At 49.0% G+C, this 22710-nt stretch overlaps 1 protein-coding gene across 3 annotated transcripts in view; it reads right to left on the minus strand.

Moving 5' to 3' along the window:
- Positions 1-22492, minus strand: part of stard8 (StAR related lipid transfer domain containing 8) — a 43782-nt gene extending 21290 nt beyond the window's left edge. The window contains exons 1-3 of one of the 3 annotated variants that reach the window (XM_076987731.1): positions 21933-22492; positions 18477-18510; positions 1-19 (exon numbers count right to left, since the gene is read on the minus strand). The exon at positions 1-19 is cut by the window's left edge and continues 53 nt beyond it. In XM_076987731.1, the coding sequence (XP_076843846.1) occupies positions 1-19; positions 18477-18510; positions 21933-21977 (98 nt within the window). In that variant the 5' untranslated portion in view covers positions 21978-22492. Of the gene's footprint in view, positions 20-8912; positions 9262-15504; positions 16026-18476; positions 18511-21932 lie in introns of those variants that run through there. The other 2 variants (XM_076987729.1, XM_076987730.1) reach the window with 2 other exon arrangements.
- Positions 22493-22710: the final 218 nt, after the last annotated feature.

The following is a 22710-nucleotide window of genomic DNA, read 5'->3' on the forward strand; positions in this document are numbered from 1 at the left end:
GCTTCCTTGGCTTCCACCTCTAGAAGAGGGAAAAAAAACATCACAGATGAGCAGAGTCAGAGGAACTGAACCAATGAGCGTTCACGATGGATTCATATTTAAATGAACATGTATTGGTTTATGCCCCTCCTCTCTACTGAATAAACATGAGGTATTCGTCTTGTTTAAAGGCTTAATTTACTCCCCTAATTGTGATTTGTTTGAGGTAAATGTCTCATTAACGAGATCATGTAGATCAACAGTGAAACTCCCAACGTTGGACCGCAGAATCAAGGCTCAGATCATTTTCAAGCTTTATATATGAATTTGGAAAACTGACCTGAGATCAGTGGATTTTCTTGTGAAGGATCCGAGACACACCTACACTATAACATCACTAGCATAAGATGAGGACCACTGAGATCCCCTGAATAAATTAACATATGTAAGAATTATATGTAGAATTATACTGGATTAGAAACCCATCGGGCTCTTTGACATCAGCTGCTCTGCATTTACAAACCGCAGGACGTCGTCTGAGGGAAGACCAACCGACACCACACCCGCCCTACAGACCACCACGGGCCCTAAGAACCAACCGACACCACACCCGCCCTACAGACCACCACGGGCCCTGAGAACCAACCGACACCACACCCGCCCTACAGACCACCACGGGCCCTGAGAACCAACCGACACCACACCCGCCCTGTAGACCAACACGGTCCCTGAGGAAAGACCGACAGACACCACATCCGACCTGCAGACCACCACGGGTCATGAGGACCAACAGACACCACACCCGCCCTGCAGACCACCACGGGTCATGAGGACCAACAGACACCACACCCGCCCTGCAGACCACCACGGGCCCTGAGGACCAACAGACACCACACCCGCCCTGTAGACCACCACGGGCCCTGAGGACCAACAGACACCACACCCGCCCTGTAGACCACCACGGGCCCTGAGAACCAACCGACACCACACCCGCCCTGTAGACCACCACGGGCCCTGAGAACCAACCGACACCACACCCGCCCTGTAGACCACCACGGGCCCTGAGAACCAACCGACACCACACCCGCCCTGTAGACCAACACGGTCCCTGAGGAAAGACCGACAGACACCACACCCGCCCTGTAGACCACCACGGGCCCTGAGAACCAACCAACACCACACCCGCCCTGTAGACCACCACGGGCCCTGAGAACCAACCGACACCACACCCGCCCTGTAGACCAACACGGTCCCTGAGGAAAGACCGACAGACACCACATCCGCCCTGCAGACCACCACGGGTCATGAGGACCAACCGACACCACGGGCCCTGAGAACCAACAGACACCACACCCGCCCTGCAGACCACCACGGGTCCTGGGAACCAACAGACACCACACCCACCCTGCAGACCACCACAGGCCCTGAGGACCAACTGACACCATACACGCCCTGCAGACCACCACGGGCCCTGAGGACCAACAGACATCACACCCGCCCTGCAGACCACCACGGGCCCTGAGGACCAACAGACACCACACCCACCCTGCAGACCACCACGGGCCCTGAGGACCAACTGACACCATACACGCCCTGCAGACCACCACGGGCCCTGAGGAGTAACAGGCACCACACCCACCCTGCAGACCACCACGGGCCCTGAGAACCAACAGACACCACACCCGCCCTGCAGACCACCACGGGCCCCGAGGACCAACAGACACCACACCATACACACCCTGCAGACCACCACGGGCCCTGAGGACCAACTGACACCATACACGCCAGGGTGGGGTTTCTCCTCGAATGCCACAAGTCCACATTTTCACCAACACTTCTCTCACGAGACAATCGTGGTCCAGGAAAATGCCCCACAACAACTGACGAAGATCTCTGAAGGACAGGTGAACATCAGCTCACCGTCTCCCCTTATTGCCTGTGTGTTTAAACCACCGACAGCGGACCAACTGCACACAGAGACACACAACCGGGACACAGCACCCGTGTCTCAGTCCAGCAGTGCTCACGAGACCATCAGACCCCTGATGACGGACGTACAACACACACGGACCTAAAGCACCACACAGGGCACCGTGCAATCCTCCTAGATTCTGATGAAAAAAGACAGATTAGACTAATCTAAAGCTGGGCGTACACTGTGCGATTTTTGGCCCATTTTCAGCGGATTTTTCACTCGTGCGACTATTTTTGCGATCGGGCCGAGTTTCGGCTCAATCGCGTGTCGTGCGTCGTGTAGTTTACACAGGTAAATGAGGAGCGATTCACACCTCACGACCAACTCCCGATCAGAAATCGCAGCGTCGCAAGAATATCAAACATGTTTGAAATTCAAATCGCTCCTCGTGAGAGTATCGCACTGTTGAAGCAGCTCCACGAGCAGACTCTCCCTGCGATTCAGTCGTACAGTTTGAGATGGAGCTGAGTACACGATTTAAAATATCGTACAGTGTACGCCCAGCTTAAGAGGAACAACTATGAATATCAATACAACGTCCAAATATCTGTGCAGCGAGCACTCAGAACCTCAAGCTTGGCTCGACTCGAAACTCCATGTTTAAAGTCTCATGGAAGACAAAGCTCCAGACTATTCTCCGTCCTGGCTCCAAGATGGTGGAACGATATTCCATTAGCTGCTAGGACTGCAGAGTCTATTGCTATCTTCAAGTGTAGACTGAAGACTCACCTGTTTGTTGAGTTCTTACCAGAGCACTAACTCAGCTGATACCACTTGCCGTTGTTCTTAAATTGTATGTCTGTTTATGGTTATATGTGCTTCTTGGCAAAAGTCTAACTTGCAAAACACTAGGTAATGATACTGACTCCTGTAGTTTAGTAGTAGTCTGACTCAATGGTGTCTTGAATTCTGGCCTATCTGTACTATTACCTAGGATGAATTCTGTGATCAGATACAAAGCACTTTGTAAGTCGCTCTGGATAAGAGCGTCTGCTAAATGCCGTAAATGTAAATGTAATACGCAACTCAGAGTGTGTGAGGACTCCGCTGAACTAGCCAATCACACGCTGGTATTTACCAATCATTTAAAAGAGAACAATATAGCAAATCACATCACCACCAGAAACATGCATGAGAGAGATACAGCAAGACAGGTAGACAGACAGACAGACAGATAACAGAGACAGACAGACCAACCCATGTAGACCCCAGTGGTCACCCATAACTCTGGTTCTGCAGTGTTCTGACTGTCAGAAAGAATGACCGTCATGTTTATATAATGAAGATCTCACACACACACACTCACGTACACACACACACACACACCCCATCTCACACACACACACACACACCCTTCAAAGATTAATCTAATGCTTAATTGGATTGCCAGCCAAGCCCCAAACTGAAGACCCAGTCAGTGTACTTGACTACCTCCACCCACTAAGATGGTCATTAATTATAAAGCCTCCAACCTGTATTCCACCACCCACTAAGAGAGCCGGAGGTCTTGATACGCTGACCACATCATGTCAGATATTTCAGAGGCCCAGAGAACAGTGTTAGCTTGTGTAGCTCTCATAGGTCCCCTTTAAAACCAACCACATCACACACCAGAAAAGGGTCCTTCAGTAATCTTCTGATTAGTCATGCTGTGTACTGAAGAGTACAGTTGGGGAAGGGGCGGGTTCATTCAGTAGTTTATAATCTACAACCAAAACACCCCGTAAAGACCACGATGTACTGACCCCTCCGTGACCTCCTGACCTCCTCAACTGGACTGAACTAAAAGGCTGAACTAGCAGAGAGACAGAGGATGGCCTCAAAAGAGCACACACACACACACACACACACACACACACAGCTGTGGTTTGAGTTCTAATGATCTAATCTGCTTCCTTTACTTCCTGTTCCATGCTCCGCCTCTTCAGAGCATTCTGAAACTCCCAACGGTACTGCAGGATATCACACACACCCCATCTCACTCACACACACACCCCATCTCACTCACACACACACCCCATCTCACTCACACACACACCCCATCTCACTCACACACACCATCTCTCTCTCCCTCTCACACACCCCATCTCACACACACACAATGAATACCATCTTTAACGAGCGCAGTGGTGTCTCAAAACACACACATGCATCTTTGTATTTAACTGTCCACCTGTTACCATCTGTTGAACTGTTGAATATAAAACTGTGTATGCTCACACCCACGTAGGGGAGGGTGGGACCAGACAAACCCTGGTACCGACCTGGGAACAGGACCAGACAAACCCTGGTACTGACCTGGGAACAGGACCAGACAAACCCTGGTACTGACCTGGGAACAGGACCAGACAAACCCTGGTACTGACCTGGGAACAGGACCAGACAAACCCTGGTACTGACCTGGGAACAGGACCAGACAAACCCTGGTACTGACCTGGGAACAGGACCAGACAAACCCTGGTACCGACCTGGGACCAGGACCAGACAAACCCTGGTACTGACCTGGGACCAGGACCAGACAAACCCTGGTACTGAACTGGGAACAGGACCAGACAAACCCTGGTACTGAACTGGGAACAGGACCAGACAAACCCTGGTACTGACCTGGGACCAGGACCAGACAAACCCTGGTACTGACCTGGGAACAGGACCAGACAAACCCTGGTACTGACCTGGGAACAGGACCAGACAAACCCTGGTACCGACCTGGGACCAGGACCAGACAAACCCTGGTACTGACCTGGGACCAGGACCAGACAAACCCTGGTACTGAACTGGGAACAGGACCAGACAAACCCTGGTACTGAACTGGGAACAGGACCAGACAAACCCTGGTACTGACCTGGGACCAGGACCAGACAAACCCTGGTACTGAACTGGGAACAGGACCAGACAAACCCTGGTACTGAACTGGGAACAGGACCAGACAAACCCTGGTACTGACCTGGACTGGATGAACTCTGGTACTGACGAGTGAAGAATCTTACACTTCACAAATTCACAATATATTATGATACCAGCCACGATATACAAATGAAGCTTCTAGCACATTACAGACTCTGCTTAATTAGATGAGCATATGAGATATTAAAAACACACATTTACATTTTGAGATTACCATCTTACACACACCTGTGTCAGTCTCTCTCTCTCACACACACACACACACACACAGTTAACAGCAGCAGTTTTTATGTGTATAGACACAGACACCATGACACAAAAAGGCACCGACAACAAGAGCAAAGATGTTGGAGTCCCCTACCACCTAACTGCCCTAGAGTTAGAGGGTAGGGGTAGAGTTAGAGGGTAGGGGTAGTTAGAGTTAGAGGGTAGAGTTAGGGGTAGAGTTAGGGGGGTAGAGTTTAGGGGGTAGAGTTAGGGGGTAGAGTTAGGGGGGTAGGGGTAGAGTTAGAGGGTAGGGGTAGAGTTAGAGTTAGAGGGTAGAGTTAGGGGGTAGAGTTAGAGGGTAGGGGTAGAGGGTAGGGGTAGAGTTAGAGGGTAGAGTTAGAGGGTAGAGTTAGAGGGTAGGGGTAGAGGGTAGGGGTAGAGGGTAGGGGTAGAGGGTAGGGGTAGTGGTAGAGGGTAGGGGGTAGAGGGTAGGGGTAGAGTTAGAGGGGTAGGGGTAGATGTTAGAGGGTAGGGGTAGAGTTAGAGGGTAGGAGTAGGTTAGAGGGTAGGGGAGGTAGAGTAGGGGGTAGGGGTAGAGTTAGGGGTTAGGGGTAGGGTTAGGGGGTAGGGTTAGGGGGTAGGGTTAGGGGTAGGGTTAGGGGTAGGGTTAGGGGTAGGGTTAGGGGGTAGGGTTAGGGGGTAGGGTTAGGGGGTAGGGTTAGGGGGTAGGGTTAGGGGGTAGGGTTAGGGGGTAGGGTTAGGGGGGTAGGGTTAGGGGGTAGGGTTAGGGGGTAGGGTTAAGGGGTAGGGTTAAGGGGTAGGGTTAAGGGGTAGGGTTAAGGGGTAGGTGGGTAGGGTTAGGGATAGAGTTAGGGGGTAGAGTTAGGGGGTAGAGTTAGAGGGTAGAGTTAGAGGGTAGAGTTAGAGTTAGAGTTAGGGGGTAGAGTTAGAGGGTAGAGTTAGGGGGTAGAGTTAGGGGGTAGAGTTAGGGGGTAGAGTTAGGGGGTAGAGTTAGAGTTAGAGTTGGGGGTAGGGTTAGGAGTTAGAGTTAGGGGTTAAAGTTAGAGGGTAGAGTTAGAGGGTAGAGTTAGAGGGTAGAGTTAGAGGGTAGAGTTAGAGGGTAGAGTTAGAGGGTAGGGGTAGGGTTAGGGGGTAGAGTTAAGGGGGTGGGGGTAGAGTTAAGGGGTAGGGGTAGAGTTAGAAGGTAGAGTTAGGGGGTGAGGTAGAGTTAGAGGGTAGAGTTAGGGGGTAAGGGTAGAGTTAGAGGGTAGAGTTAGGGGGTAAGGGTAGAGTTAGAGGGTAGAGTTAGGGGGTAGAGTTAGGGGGTGAGGGTAGAGTTAGAGTTAGGGGGTAGTGGTAGAGTTAGGGGGTAGTGGTAGAGTTAGGGGTAGAGTAAGAGGGTAGGGGTAGAGTAAGAGGGTAGGGGTAGAGTAAGAGGGTAGGGGTAGAGTTAAAGGGTGGGGTAGAGTTAAAGGGTGGGGTAGAGTTAAAGGGTAGGGGTAGAGTTAGGGGGGTAGAGTTAGAGGGTAGAGTTAGAGGGTAGGGGTAGAGTTGGGGGGTAGGGGTAGAGTTAGAGGGTAGGGGTAGAGTTAGAGGGTAGGGGTAGAGTTAGAGGGTAGGGTTAGGGGGTAGAGTTAGAGGGTAGAGTTAGAGGGTAGAGTTAGAGGGTAGGGGTAGGGTTAGGGGGTAGGGTTAGGGGGTAGGGTTAGGGGGTAGGGTTAGGGGTAGGGTTAGGGGGTAGGGTTAGGGGTAGGGTTAGGGGGTAGGGTTAGGGGTAGGGTTAGGGGTAGGGTTAGGGGGTAGGGTTAAGGGGTAGGGTTAAGGGGTAGGGTTAAGGGGTAGGGTTAAGGGGTAGGGTTAAGGGGTAGGGTTAGAGGGTAGGGGGTAGGGTTAGGGATAGAGTTAGGGGGTAGAGTTAGGGGGTAGAGTTAGAGGGTAGGGGTAGAGTTAGAGTTAGGGGGTAGAGTTAGAGGGTAGGGGTAGGGGGTAGAGTTAGAGGGTAGAGTTAGAGGGTAGGGGTAGAGTTAGAGGGTAGGGGTAGGGTTAGGGGGTAGGGTTAGGGGGTAGGGTTAGGGGGTAGGGTTAGGGGTAGGGTTAGGGGTAGGGTTAGGGGGTAGGGTTAGGGGTAGGGTTAAGGGGTAGGGTTAAGGGGTAGGGTTAGAGGGTAGGGGGTAGGGTTAGGGATAGAGTTAGGGGGTAGAGTTAGAGGGTAGGGGTAGAGTTAGAGTTAGGGGGTAGAGTTAGAGGGTAGGGGTAGGGTTAGGGGGTAGGGTTAGAGTTAGGGGTTAGAGTTAGGGGGTAGAGTTAGGGGGTAGAGTTAGGGGGTAGAGTTAGGGGGTAGAGTTAGAGTTAGAGTTGGGGGTAGGGTTAGGAGTTAGAGTTAGGGGTTAGAGTTAGAGGGTAGAGTTAGAGGGTAGAGTTAGAGGGTAGAGTTAGAGGGTAGGGGTAGGGTTAGGGGGTAGAGTTAAGGGGTGGGGGTAGAGTTAAGGGGTAGGGGTAGAGTTAGAAGGTAGAGTTAGGGGGTAGGGGTAGAGTTAGAAGGTAGAGTTAGGGGGTAGGGGTAGAGTTAGAGGGTAGAGTTAGGGGGTAAGGGTAGAGTTAGAGGGTAGAGTTAGGGGGTAAGGGTAGAGTTAGAGGGTAGAGTTAGGGGGTAAGGGTAGAGTTAGAGGGTAGAGTTAGGGGGTAGAGTTAGGGGGTAGAGTTAGGGGGTAGAGTTAGGGGGTGAGGGTAGAGTTAGAGTTAGGGGGTAGGGGTAGAGTTAGGGGGTAGTGGTAGAGTTAGGGGTAGAGTAAGAGGGTAGGGGTAGAGTAAGAGGGTAGGGGTAGAGTTAAAGGGTGGGGTAGAGTTAAAGGGTGGGGTAGAGTTAAAGGGTAGGGGTAGAGTTAAGGGGTAGAGTTAGGGGGTAGAGTTAAGGGGTAGGGGTAGAGTTAGGGGGTAGGGGTAGAGTTAGGGGGTAGAGTTAGGGGTTAGGGGTAGAGTTAGAGTTAGGGGGTAGTGGTAGAGTTAGGGGTAGAGTAAGAGGGTAGGGGTAGAGTTAAGGGGTGGGGTAGAGTTAAAGGGTAGGGGTAGAGTTAAGGGGTAGGGGTAGAGTTAAGGGGTAGGGGTAGAGTTAGGGGGTAGGGGTAGAGTTAAGGGTGTCTGATCGCTCTTCAGGGTCCTAAAACCATATGTGCATGTTTGTGTTATGTTCATCCCAAGACATTCCACATCCACCATATCAGACCCTCATTCTCAACACCGAATACTGTACCATGCGCGCACGCGCACACACACACACACACACGTGTAAGGGTCTTTATTCCTGAATGAATGCAGGCAGTGTGTAGCATGTGTGACTGTAATGAGCAGTAACGCTGCTCCGTCAGAGGAAGGAGCTTCATCTCTCAGCAGCCCTCCACCCACACGGACCACGCCAGTAAAACAGCACAACAACCCTGTACAATAAATCACCATGAACCACAGATGTGTGTAGGACCCAACAGCACAGAGGGGAACCGGGACTCTGGACACCGACCCACTGATCAGCACAAGAACCTTATTTTACACAGAAACAACTTCACCTTCTTATCTCCTCTAAGAGAACCGAATAAATCAGAATGTCAGCACTATTGACCAAGAATTTACTGCACCTCTCCTGTACACACACACACACACACACACACACACACACACACACACTTCCCTGTTGCCATGGAACTGTGAGCCACAATGAACCCCTTCTGTTTTACAGGACAACGTCCCACCCTGAACATGGAACTGGACTTCGCCCGTGTCCTCCTCTTCCTGAAGATCTCACCAGAACATCTGTGGACACCCAGCGCGGTGTTGGGGGTCCACGCTAACTCACCGTAACGCCGGCGTCGCCGTGGCGAGGAACTCCTGCTGTTACTGTGCCCCTGTTGTGGTAGAGACCTCCGACGGCAACCACGCCGTTGCCGTGGTGAAGAGTTCTCCATGTGTCATTAACACTCCAACTGACCCAGAATGTCAAACAGCAGAAAACTCAGATCTGCCCCAAGACCAGCCAAGACCCCCCCCACACACACACACACACACTGCCCCAGGTCCACATCACACAGTGTGGGACTCCCAGGGTTCTGGCAGGGTGGGACTACAGCACTGGGACCCCCCCTCATCCTGAAGACCAGGGAGGGGGCAGATCTCAGCCTTCCTGCCCCCCACTTCACACTAGCCCCACCCCCAGGAAACACATACCACTCAGACCACAGGAGTATGAGCCGGGCTGGAGGACAATGTGCGGGTGCTCGTATAAAACACACACACACACACGACCAGCCAAATATCAAAATTACCATTTTGTTCACATAAAACTGATCCAGATAAAAGCAAATTACAAAGCACAAATGTTGTGAGCCCAGCTACCAAATAAGTCCAAAGTTTAGGTTTAGTCTGGTAACGTCTGTGGGCGTGGTCCTGGGTGGTGGGCGTGGAAGGGGTTTGGTCTACTGCTCAAACTGAAGTGATCAACTGAAACACAGAATAAGAACCTTCTGCTGCCCTACTGAACCAGCAACACCAGTAGCGCGGCAACACCAGTAGCGCGGCAACACCAGTAGCGCGGCAACACCAGTAGCGCGGCAACACCAGTAGCGCGGCAACACCAGTAGCGCGGCAACACCAGTAGCGCGGCAACACCAGTAGCACCAGTAGCGCGGCAACACCAGTAGCGCGGCAACACCAGTAATACAAGCAGAAGCAGACGACTCTAAAACCAAAAAATCAAGTTCATATTCACTTCACAGGCAGACACCACCCAGCACCACCCGACACTAGGGCTGCCATGATTAGTCGACTAGTCACGATTATGTCGCCTATTAAAATAGTCGAAGACATAGTTGATGCGTCGTTTTTTCTTTCTCTCCAAACTGCTGCGTCTGCCTTTCTGTCCTTGACGCACATGCGCAGTAGTGGAAACCGAGGTAGACAGTGGACGATATCCCAGGACATTACACAGACTGGTATCATGGCTACCCGGCTACGGAACTCAAGTGTGGGATCATTTTCCGTAGTCGGGTTCCGAAACGTGTGCAATATCTGCAAGGCAGAACATTCCTTCCACGGCAGCACAACCGCGATGTACGAGCACCTGAAGCATGTTGTGACTGATTGTGACAATGATGAAGAGGGACCGTCATCTCTGTAATCTAAATAGCTAGTTAGCTGCTAAAGTTACCGTAAACAGAGCGTTAACTTAGTACTTACTTATCGTGGTAACTGTAAAAGTTAACATTAGTGATGGCGATTTGTTTCATTAGCCTTAGCACGCATTCGTATGTTTTCTGTAATGTCAGTGAGATCAAAACTTTATTTTTGTGAATAATTCTTTAGTTTCAGGTACCTACCTAATTTGATTTAAATGTAGCTAAGTTTGATGCCAGAGACAAATGAAAGAAAGAAAAACCTAAAAAAATATATAATTTCTTTATTAATGTATTTATTTTTGCGTTGATAAGCCAGTGCCTTATCCTTATTTTAATAATTGTTTGTTGCAACAAGCTGCATATTTCATTAAAGGTTTAATGAACTATGATCTTAATTGTTGTTATTTTTAGCTAGCATATAGCTGAAATCTAATGATGGTTATATAATAGCAGTTACATTCTAGTGCGATAAGCTGTATGTTTTATATTCAATTAACGTACGATCCGATTAGTCGACTAATCATAAAAAATTATCGGTGATTATTCGACTATAAAAATAATCGTTTGTGGCAGCCCTACCCAACACCACCCACCACCACCACGCAGCACCACCCAGCAGCCTCCCCACCTTACAACACCGCCCTGAAGTTCTTGATGGGTGAACACAGCAGACCAGCTCATGCTGTGTGGTGTCAAACAAAGACTAAACAAGCAGTGCTGAATGCAGACATATCCCTTCTCTCACACACACACACACACACACTTGATTACTATCCTTGCACCTAGAGCAAACCCTAAAGCTACACCTAGACCTAACCCTAATGTCCCTCACACACACACTCACACAATGCCATCATGTTGAGGAATGGTGTAGTTAATTTGTAAACACACACACACGTAGTTGATCTGAATCACCCGGGCAGTGTGTCTCTTCATCCCCCCCCATGTTCAGAAGACACTTCACTAGAACATGGACCAGAGGTTCAGAGGTCACATACAACACGGACACAAAATCACCAGATTACCTACACATCAACATTCTTAGCCCGGTGCAGTTAGGCCACACCCCCTGGAGAATACTCTCCAGCCTATCAGCTGCTTCGGCCAATCAGAGCGCTCAACACTGCTGGCCCATATGTCGTGACAGCCGTGGTCCTGTGGGAATCCTTTCATCTGTCTGAGTGAGGCAGTTGTGTTATGAATAGCGTTCAACCCACAGCAAGGAGAGGACGGCGGTAATGACACACTTATCCCAGAGAGGGGGGGGACACAGGGGGGGCAGACAGGGGATGTGGCATTTCCTGTTTCTGCTCCCAGGCCAGTTTGTCTGATCCTGATTGGATCAAAGTTCATGCTCTGTTTAGTCACTTCCTGTCCCTCGTTTCCCGAGCCTTTGGCAGGTGGAGCGTGAAAGGGGATTGTGGGTAATCCCCAGGGTCCAGAGAGAATGGGAGAAGAGAACCATGGGAGAGAGAGCAGAGGAAACAACCAATGAGATGAAGACAACAGGGAGACATGACTGCAGTCCAAGGGGCGTGTCCCCTTCATACACATCACTTTCTCTTCATGGTAGGGATGCAAATGATTAATCGACTTTCGATTAATTGTCGATCAAGAGGTTAGTCGATCAAAATGTATTAATCACGATTAATCGTTAGAGCGCGCTACTGTAGTAACTTGAACAGAGCGTAAGAACGAGAAGTGAACACGTGTCGCGAAAGACCAGAGTGGAAAACAAAATGAAGCGGGCGAAAAGACGTGCGGTGTGGGACCACTTTGAAGCGGGTTCGGGAAACAAGACAGAAACTGCGTAATCCAGAAAATCCCGAGGAGGGAAACTTTATTTTCCACGCAACTCAAAACAATAGCACCGTTCTCTCTCCGCTCCCCCAGTGTCACTTAAAGGACCAAGTGCCTGTCTGTTAGGGAATTCGCTGCGAGGAGTAGTAGTCGCTACAATTTCAACATTGTTAATTTAGGCAAAGAAGTCAAATATTCTCTGTGTAATGCGGTATTGAAGTACAACAGTTCCACTAGCTCACTCAATTATCATTTGAACACCGTGCAGCTGTCCTGCATATCACCACTGCACCTGGTCAACCTAAAATCACAGCTACACTGGGAAGGCGTTTTCGAAGCTCGCTACGAAAAAAGAAGAGTGAGCTAAAAACAAAGCTAGCTACTGCTACTGCTGTAGCACTTACAACAGATTGTTGGACGGCTCTAACAACAGAAAGTTACATTACCGTGACGTGCCACTACACTGACGAGAACTGGCAGCTAAAATCTGCAGTGCTGATTACGACGAACACGTCGGATAGACACACCGCTGACAATTTAGCTGACAAGCTCAATGATGTTGTGGAGACTTGGGCACTCTCCGGTCGTGTTACAGCATGTGTTCACTACAACGCTAGAAACATTGTCCAAGCATAGGCTCAATAATATTCTGTTTGGCTCTCTATTTAATTTCTTCTTTTTTTTGTCTAATGTTTCAAATGCAAGAACGGAGCCAGTCCTTAATTTATTCCTTTTTAAATGAAAGAATGTATTTTGTTATACCATAAAAATTTCCTAATGCATAATTACTTGAGCAATATATCATATAATACAATATAATTATCATAATATAATATATACTTTTTGAACAAAGTGAACCATTTAGCTGATATTTTTAAAGGCCCTATTGAAACACTGAAATTCAGGTGAAAAACGCCGCTTATCGATTAATCGAAAGTCGATCGATAAGATCAATCAACTAACGATTAATGAATTAATCGATAATTTGCATCCCTACTTCATGGGCATCAACCATGCTGACCAGAGAAAGGAAACACACACACACACACACACACGAGTCTCAAACACACACACACACACACACACACACACACACACACCCCAGTCTCACACACGCCAGTCTCACACACACACACACACACACACACACACACACACACACACACGAGTCTCAAACACACACACACGCGCGAGTCTCAAACACACACACATACACACGCAGTGTTACTTGTTTGGTCACTTCTTTAAATGCCTTTTATACGCATTTATGGCACAGTGGAGAACAGATTTGGGCAGAAATGTTCAAACAGGGACTGACTGGGATGTGAGACAACAGGACACAGACAGGTGAGGTCAGACAGACAGACACAAAGACAGACAGACAGACTCCTGAGGTGTGTCTCACAAACGTGAGCGGTCACGCGGACACGGACGTTAATGGATCTGCGCACATGCGAGCATCCCTTTGGCAACTGGGTCTAAAATACTAGGATTGTATTTCAGTGCTGTATTTTCAGCACTGACCAACAGACTGAACCATCAAATGGATCGGCAGGAAGACATACACCTCTACTGACTCGCCCACTCCCCACTCCCTCCCCCCCCTCTCTCTCCCCATCACCCTTCACTCCCTCTCTCTCTCTCCCTCCCCCCCCCCCCCCCCATCACCTTTCACTCAGAGGCAGTGACCTCTCCAGGAAAACTTCCAGGAACAGTCCAGTAAGCTCTTCATAGCGTCTGTAGTCCCAACAACGGCCTTCAATACAAAAGGCAAACAAAATAATGGAAAACATAAAGGATTCCCAAGAAACTTCAGTACAATCGTCCGACAGTTCCGTGTTCTCCGTCATCCAGTACTTTGAGAAGATTCAGACGCCGTGATTAATCCTCCATCTTGGATGGATGCCTTCCGAAGAAACGGTGGAAGCCAGTTCAGGCCCAGAACTCACAACAAGGTGGAGCACCTTCTGGTCATCACCACGGTGTGGGGACGTGCGTCGGGGAGGTTCTCGGCTCCCACGTGGGGACGTGTGTTGGGGCTCTTAGCTTAAAGAACTTATTTAAATTATTCATTGCATAATCTGCAGAATACTGAACTAACAGCTTGTTAGTATAATCAGAGCGGTCACCGTAGAAACAAAATCAGAACAGTACTGCAAGACACAGAAGGAATGAATGAATGAATGAATGAATGAATGTTCAATTTATATAACCCCTTTCTAGAAACCCAAGGTCGCTTTACAAATTTTAACACAGGTACAAGTCAAACAACCAATCACACACACACACCGGCGAGAAGCGGCAGCCAATCACACACAGCGTACTCTCTACCGGGATCCACAGCCCCCTGGGGGACTGAATGGGGTGCAGGAAGGGGAGAGAGGACAGACCCTAGTGGCAGAGCACCATCCACCACTGGACACACAAGCACACACACACTCAGACAACTGCTTTTTATTGGACATGAAGACACACAGACACACTCAGGGAGAATTTGTCAGGGAATCAGGGACTGCCAATTTACCAACCTCCATGTCTTTGGAATCACCATTCACGCCACTGCTCGCCGTCACCAACATCTGAAGAACATTCTCAAAGTCTTAAAGCAATCACGCCGAAGGCAAACAGAGTGACTCTCTGAACAGGAGCTTTGGAGTTGGACTGCAGTCAGTGTTGATGACTGGGTGGGGGGAGACATGGCTTCAACAAGAAGGGTAGTGTTAGCTACACTGATTCATTCATTCTGTCACACACACACACACACACACACACACACACACACACACACACACACAGGCTCTCTCACTGTCATTCTATCATACAAGCAGTCTTCTATCTCGCTACACTTTGGACACACACACACACACACACACACACACATGCACGCAGCCACACACACTTCCTTCTCTCGTCTCCTACAGAGCTCCATCCTGGTCCTGGAACACACACGTGGTCTCATTTGATCTTTATGTCGTGCTGGTTAAGTTGGACACCAAAACGTGTCGGAAAATGCGACAATTCTGCATTAAACCCCCAATCTGAGACCATTGCCCCAGTCACCATCTCCTCTACCGATGAAGAACTCATGGATATCCACATAAATCTTTCTTCAATATCCCACATTGCATTATGATTTGATGTTCTGGCCAAGCATACATCATGTGCAAACGATTGTCCAACGATATGAGCAAAATATGAGCATTTCATTTAAAGAGAAACACTGAAACAAGATATACTGTATATAGAGAGAATTCAGCGCAGTGTGAACAGCAGAACGGTATCAACCCTAACTCAGAGATGGTGAGATGGTTCAGGAGTTAACATCAAACACGTGCAGGACACACACTCCTCTCTCAGGACGCGCGCGTGTGTGTGTGTGTGTGTGTGGAGCAGACCCGGCTACACAGACGTGTTGAGAAGCTCCGTTCTCCCCCCACACAAGTCCCAAAGTTCTGGAGAAGGTCTGGTGTGACTCACGTAAACGCTGCCGGCGTTTGGTCCTGTGCAGCAGGCTCAGGGCGGTGTGGGTCAGGGTTCCGTGGGTCGACTGTCTGAACTCTAACCCTACAGATCTACATGGTTGCTCCTCACATGTTTTATCCATTTTCCCAAAGTTCTCCGAACTCTCCGTTGACTTCTGAACTTCACTTTTCGCCTCCGTTTCTGTCTCTCCGATACTTCTCTGCAGCCTGAAGTGTGTTTCTAGTGCTAATGTGGTCCTCTTTCGTCTATTTTGTGTTAGTACTTAACAACGTCTTCTGAAATCATTTTAAAATTAAAAAAAGAGAGAGAGAGCTTCCTGCGACGCGCTGTCCTTCGGCTAGTTAAAGCGCTAAGCTTTCTGGGATATGTAGGCGCATATACGACATCTGTAGGAAAGACGTCCTACCAGTCACATAACGCTTCGTCTAATTATGTTTCTGAGGCACAAAATATAACACATCTCCGACTTTTTCAAGGCAACAATTTTTATTTCACTACGGTCATCACAGCCATTCAGGATCGTAACAAAAACATTATAAATCTTATAATCATACATATTTCTACCTTCTCATACTGGTGCCCTCACAGAAGTTCAGGTTCAACATAAAAGTCCTTCCATGAAGATGTGTCCCACCTGATATCACTTGACTAACTCTTTCTCATTAGCCTGAGATACTAACCAAGTCCAAGTGACCCCAACTAAAACCAGGGGTTGACAATCAATCATTTCATTAAAGTGCCATCACTAAACTGCTACGGGTCTGCTCCGAGAACCACAGACAGGTCTGTTATGAGCCCCACAGACAGGTCTGCTTCGAGAACCACAGACAGGTCTGTTCTGAGCCCCACAGACAGGTCTGTTATGAGCCCCACAGACAGGTCTGCTTCGAGAACCACAGACAGGTCTGTTCTGAGCCCCACAGACAGGTCTGTTATGAGCCCCACAGACAGGTCTGCTTCGAGAACCACAGACAGGTCTGTTCTGAGCCCCACAGACAGGTCTGTTATGAGCCCCACAGACAGGTCTGCTTCGAGAACCACAGACAGGTCTGCTTCGAGAACCACAGACAGGTCTGTTCTGAGCCCCACAGACAGGTCTGCTTCGAGAACCACAGACAGGTCTGCTTCGAGAACCACAGACAGGTCTGTTCTGAGCCCCACAGACCGGTCTGCTTCGAGAACCACTGACAGGTCTGTTCTGAGCCCCACAGACAGGTCTGCTCCGAGACCCACAGACAGGTCTGCTCCGAAAACCACAGACAGGACTGCTTCGAGAACCACAGACAGGTCTGTTCTGAGCACCACAGACAGGTCTGCTCCGAGAACCACAGACAGGTCTGCTCCGAGAACCACAGACAGGTCTGCTCCGAGACCCACAGAACCACACTGGCAATCCAGCTCCTCCCACACCAGTGTTCCAGACCCTCCCACCCTGGCATTGCAGCCCCTCCCACGCTGGCGTCCCCCACTCTCATTGATACAGAGCACCAACAGCCAAAGGGAAACTGGACTCATAGCTCAGAGCCCATCCAGACTATTATTGATGTTCTGACTCCAAGAGGCCCCACCTACTCCAGAAGGCCCCACCCCCACTCTAACACAGCAGCTCTGGCCTGAGCGGCAGAAACATCGTTGCTTTAAAAGGACGACTTTGAAAAATCCCATTTACAGCTGCAGTATAACAACCACAGAAGCAACATTTGGACGCCACACATGTCTTAGATGAATCACTGCAAGTGGAAAATTAGTGTAAATTCGATTTGCTCCCTCTCCCCACACTGAACAATTCCTTCAGTCATTTCTGGAGAACGAACCTTACAGCCCTGCAGGAACCAGACCTCCAGTACCCAGCACGCCTGTGGCCTGAGGACGCCACCCGCAGTCCGTCTGGAGTAATTACACTCCAGGCAGGTCCCTTTTAGATAAAGCTGTAGGGCTCTGTTCGAAATAGACTAGTACATACTAGATACTGCATACTGGACTCAGTATATACTGGATACTGCATACTGATTTGGGGCTCGATCAGTACGCCAGTAGTATGTAGTAGACTATTTCGAACAGAGCCTAGGTTATATATAGCAGCATGTTCGATCTCACCCAGACACGTGACCTCCCCATCACAGACGTGTGCATAAACAGGAATGAACAGCTGCATACTGCAGGAGCCTGAACATGTTCAGAAGAGTTTTTCATTTACACCATAACACAGCGTAACAGTGTTGTTTATACAACAGTGGGCTGGATGAAGAAAGATAATTTTGTGTTGAGTTTTGGGGGGAAATATTGCTTTAGGCGAAGTGGGAGACGCACTAGAATGGTGGGAGGGGCTTTGTATGGTGGGAGGAGTTTATTATGGGTGGGAGGTGTTTATTGAGGGGAAATAGAGTGAAGGAGTGTATCAGTGTAAGGAGAAATGGAGAGAAAAGTTGTTTTTCAGTCTCAGGTTCAGTTTCCGCCCTACAAAATAAAATTCCTGTCTAGAAAATCTCAACAAGGTGTGATGCCTGTCTCAGCCGCTAGCTACCCTGACACACTGCAGTACGTTACAATACAATCCAGCATGTTGCATTCATTCTGAACAGTTTCAAGATGAACATTGTGGGTTTGCTCTGAGGTTTAGGGACAGGTTAGTAGCGTGTGAGGGGCTCGTTAGTAGCGTGTGAGGGGTTCGTTAGTAGTGTGTGAGGGGTTTGTTAGTAGTGTGTGAGGGGTTCGTTAGTAGTGTGTGAGGGGTTCATTAGAAGCGTGTGAGTGGTTCGTCAGTAGTGTGTGAGGGGTTCATTAGTAGTGTGTGAGGGGCTCATTAGTAGCATGTGAGGGGTTCGTTAGTAGTGTGTGAGGGGTTCATTAGAAGCATGTGAGTGGTTCGTCAGTAGTGTGTGAGGGGTTCATTAGAAGCGTGTGAGTGTTTCGTTAGTAGTGTGTGAGGGGCTCGTTAGTAGCGTGAGAGATCATTTGTGTCTTACCTGGACACATGGACTCACAGGACAAGCTCAGTGCCTGCAAAGTGGAATCAAGATCAGATTGTCAGAGTTCCACCTGGTTTCACTCACACAGCTGCACTCTGATCATAATCACACAAAAACTACAGCTGTCACTGTGAAAAACTACAAAGGCCAGACGAGGGAGGAAGGAAGGAAGTAAACAGGAAGAAGACGAGGGGCGTCGCTTCTTTGCTGTTGCTGCTTTTAAAATACAGTTAAGCTTTATTTCCGTGTTTCTATTTCACAGGGTATGAGACATCTCACAGGCCTGCAGCTACACCTGCAGGTTACGAGACCTCTCACAGTCCTGCAGCTACACCCGCAGGTTACAAGACCTCTCACAGTCCTGCAGCTACACCCGCAGGGTACAAGACCTCTCACAGTCCTGCAGCTACACCCGCAGGTTACGAGACCTCTCACAGTCCTGCAGCTACACCCGCAGGTTACGAGACCTCTCACAGTCCTGCAGCTACACCCGCAGGGTACGAGACCTCTCACAGTCCTGCAGCTACACCCGCAGGGTACGAGACCTCTCACAGTCCTGCAGCTACACTCGCAGGTTACGAGACCTTTCACAGTCCTGCAGCTACACCCGCAGGGTACGAGACCTCTCACAGTCCTGCAGCTACACCTGCAGGGTACGAGACCTCTCACAGTCCTGCAGCTACACCCGCAGGTTACGAGACCTCTCACAGTCCTGCAGCTACACCCGCAGGTTACGAGACCTCTCACAGTCCTGCAGCTACACCCGCAGGGTACGAGACCTCTCACAGTCCTGCAGCTACACCCGCAGGGTACGAGACCTCTCACAGTCCTGCAGCTATACCTGCAGGTTACGAGACCTCTCACAGTCCTGCAGCTACACCCGCAGGTTTCGAGACCTCTCACAGTCCTGCAGCTACACCCGCAGGGTACGAGACCTCTCACAGTCCTGCAGCTACACCCACAGGGTACGAGACCTCTCACAGTCCTGCAGCTACACCCGCAGGTTACGAGACCTCTCACAGTCCTGCAGCTACACCCGCAGGGTACGAGTCCTGTTCTGAAGGTCTTTGGGCTGATTTTGACTGGAGCGGTCCATGGAGGGGTGCTTGTGTGTTTCCAGTCAGCCCAGGGATGAGAACTGAAGAGTCCTGCTGGATGTCAGACCCTTTCCTGTCCTGAAATGCTGGACTGGAGTTATATAACAACACCGCACTGTTCGCCCTCTTCCTGTCCAGCAGATTCCGTTAAACGGATCCCGTCTGCGTGCCGGGCCTGGTGTGGAAAAGCTATATAAATATCAGGGCTCTTTATGGAATGCCATGATGTCATGGGTGTTCCAGTGCAGCTTATTGGCTGAGGCACGTGGAACCGCTGTGAAAGGCTACTTTTAAAAAAGAGGTTGTCGTGGTAACTGAACTTTGGCTGGAGACACCGTAAGTGTGCTCAGTAGGGACTTTCAGGCCATTTCACTGTACTCAGAGGAATGTCCGATCTCTCTCTCTCTCTCTCTCTCTCTCACACACACACACACACACACACACACACACACACACACACACACACACACACTCAAAGCCTCTCCCAGATTCTCTGCCATACACAGGCAGAGCCTCTCACATGTGTGATAAACACACGCACACACACACACACACACACACACACACACACACACACACACACACACACACACACACACACACACACATGCGGCCACTTAAGGATCCCGACATAGCAACTTTCGATTTTGAAAAACAACTGGAGTTCATTCTCTCTCTGTTTGTGTCTGATTTACTCTCGTCTGCCTCTTTAAAGTGGTGCTGTTACGGGTCTAACAGTGGTGCTGTTACGGGTCTAACAGCAGTGCTGTTACGGGTCTAACAGTAGTGCTGTTACGGGTCTAACAGTAGTGCTGTTACGGGTCTAACAGTAATGCTGTTACGGGTCTAACAGTAATGCTGTTACGGGTCTAACAGTAATGCTGTTATGGGTCTAACAGTAGTGCTGTTATAGGTCTAACAGTAATGCTGTTACGGGTCTAACAGTAGTGCTGTTACGGGTCTAACAGTAGTGCTGTTACGGGTCTAACAGTAATGCTGTTATGGGTCTAACAGTAGTGCTGTTATAGGTCTAACAGTAATGCTGTTACGGGTCTAACAGTAGTGCTGTTACGGGTCTAACAGTAATGCTGTTACGGGTCTAACAGTGGTGCTGTTACGGGTCTAACAGTAATGCTGTTATGGGTCTAACAGTAGTGCTGTTATAGGTCTAACAGTAATGCTGTTACGGGTCTAACAGTAATGCTGTTATGGGTCTAACAGTAATGCTGTTACGGGTCTAACAGTAGTGCTGTTACGGGTCTAACAGTAGTGCTGTTATGGGTCTAACAGTAATGCTGTTACGGGTCTAACAGTAGTGCTGTTACGGGTCTAACAGTAATGCTGTTATGGGTCTAACAGTAGTGCTGTTACGGGTCTAACAGTAGTGCTGTTACAGGTCTAACAGTAGTGCTGTTATGGGTCTAACAGTGGTGCTGTTACGGGTCTAACAGTAGTGCTGTTACGGGTCTAACAGTAGTGCTGTTACGGGTCTAACAGTAGTGCTGTTACGGGTCTAACAGTAATGCTGTTATGGGTCTAACAGTGGTGCTGTTACGGGTCTAACAGTAGTGCTGTTATGGGTCTAACAGTAGTGCTGTTATGGGTCTAACAGTAGTGCTGTTACGGGTCTAACAGTAATGCTGTTACGGGTCTAACAGTAATGCTGTTACGGATCTAACAGTAGTGCTGTTACGGGTCTAACAGTAGTGCTGTTACGGGTCTAACAGTAGTGCTGTTACGGGTCTAACAGTAATGCTGTTATGGGTCTAACAGTGGTGCTGTTACGGGTCTAACAGTAGTGCTGTTATGGGTCTAACAGTAATGCTGTTACGGGTCTAACAGTAGTGCTGTTATGGGTCTAACAGTAATGCTGTTATGGGTCTAACAGTAGTGCTGTTACGGGTCTAACAGTAGTGCTGTTACCGGTACGTAACGTTCCTTAGTCACATTCTCTGAGATGAAAACACACAAAAGTAAATTTTTTGATTCATGGTTTTTCTAAACCCCTATAAGCGCTCCTGTAACTCCAGACGGACACCGTGTAAATCAACCAGGATGGCTGCATTACAACTGACAGCTCTCTCATTCTCTCTCTCTCTCTCATTCTTTCTCTTTCTCATTCTCTCTCACATTCTCACTCTTGCTTTCTGTCTCTCTCCTTCCATCTCTCATTGCCTCATTGTCTTTGCCTTTCATTCTGTCTCTCTCTCATTCTGTCTCTCTCTCTTTCTGTCTCTTTCTCATTCTCTCTCATTCTGTTTCTTTCTCATTATGTGCCTCTTTCTGTCTCTCACTCTCATTCTGTCCTTCTCTCTCATTCTATCTCTTTATCTCACTCACTCCAAGTATCTCTTACCTTCACTCTGTTGAAAAACGCACTCAGACAGCTGAACAGTCCCATCTTCAATAGAGCTGCAATCCACAGCAGGGGTCAGAAGGTCATGGGTGAGGGGTCGTACAGATGCTAGCATGACAGCGTTGTGTGGTGTAAGTGAGGTACGAGTCAGACCACTCCGCTTTTCAGGCGGGGAAAGGGGCGGGGCCTCAAAGCAGGCAGTCTTCTGGGCCGCAAGCCAAACAAAGCGCGCTCACTGCATACCACAGATGCTAACGCTAACCGCTACCACTCAAACAATATAGTGTATGAGAACAGTGCATTCCACAGATACTATGGCTAACCGCTAACACAGACACGACAGTGTGTAAGAATACTACATACCACAGATGCTATGTCTAACTGCTAACACACACATACACACACATATTACAACAGAGAGCACAGACCCATGGTGATGTTACAGTACTGACAACACAGACCCATGGTGATGTTACAGTTCTGATAACATAGACCCATGGTGATGTCACATTACAGACAACACAGATACATGGTGATGTCACAGTACTGATAACACAGACCCTTGGTGATGTCACAGTACTGATAACACAGAGCCATGGTGATGTCACAGTACTGATAACACAGACCCATGATGATGTCACAGTACAGACAACACAGACACATGGTCACTGTACAGATCTCAGTGATAGGATGTATGGAGTTTATTGTACTTTCAGTCCCTGCCCTGTCAGTAGATGTACGGAGTATGCTGTTTTATTGTATTTACTGGTCACTCACA

This window comes from Brachyhypopomus gauderio, unplaced genomic scaffold, assembly GCF_052324685.1.
Source record: "Brachyhypopomus gauderio isolate BG-103 unplaced genomic scaffold, BGAUD_0.2 sc54, whole genome shotgun sequence".
In the NCBI taxonomy this organism is placed as follows: Eukaryota; Metazoa; Chordata; class Actinopteri; order Gymnotiformes; family Hypopomidae; genus Brachyhypopomus; species Brachyhypopomus gauderio.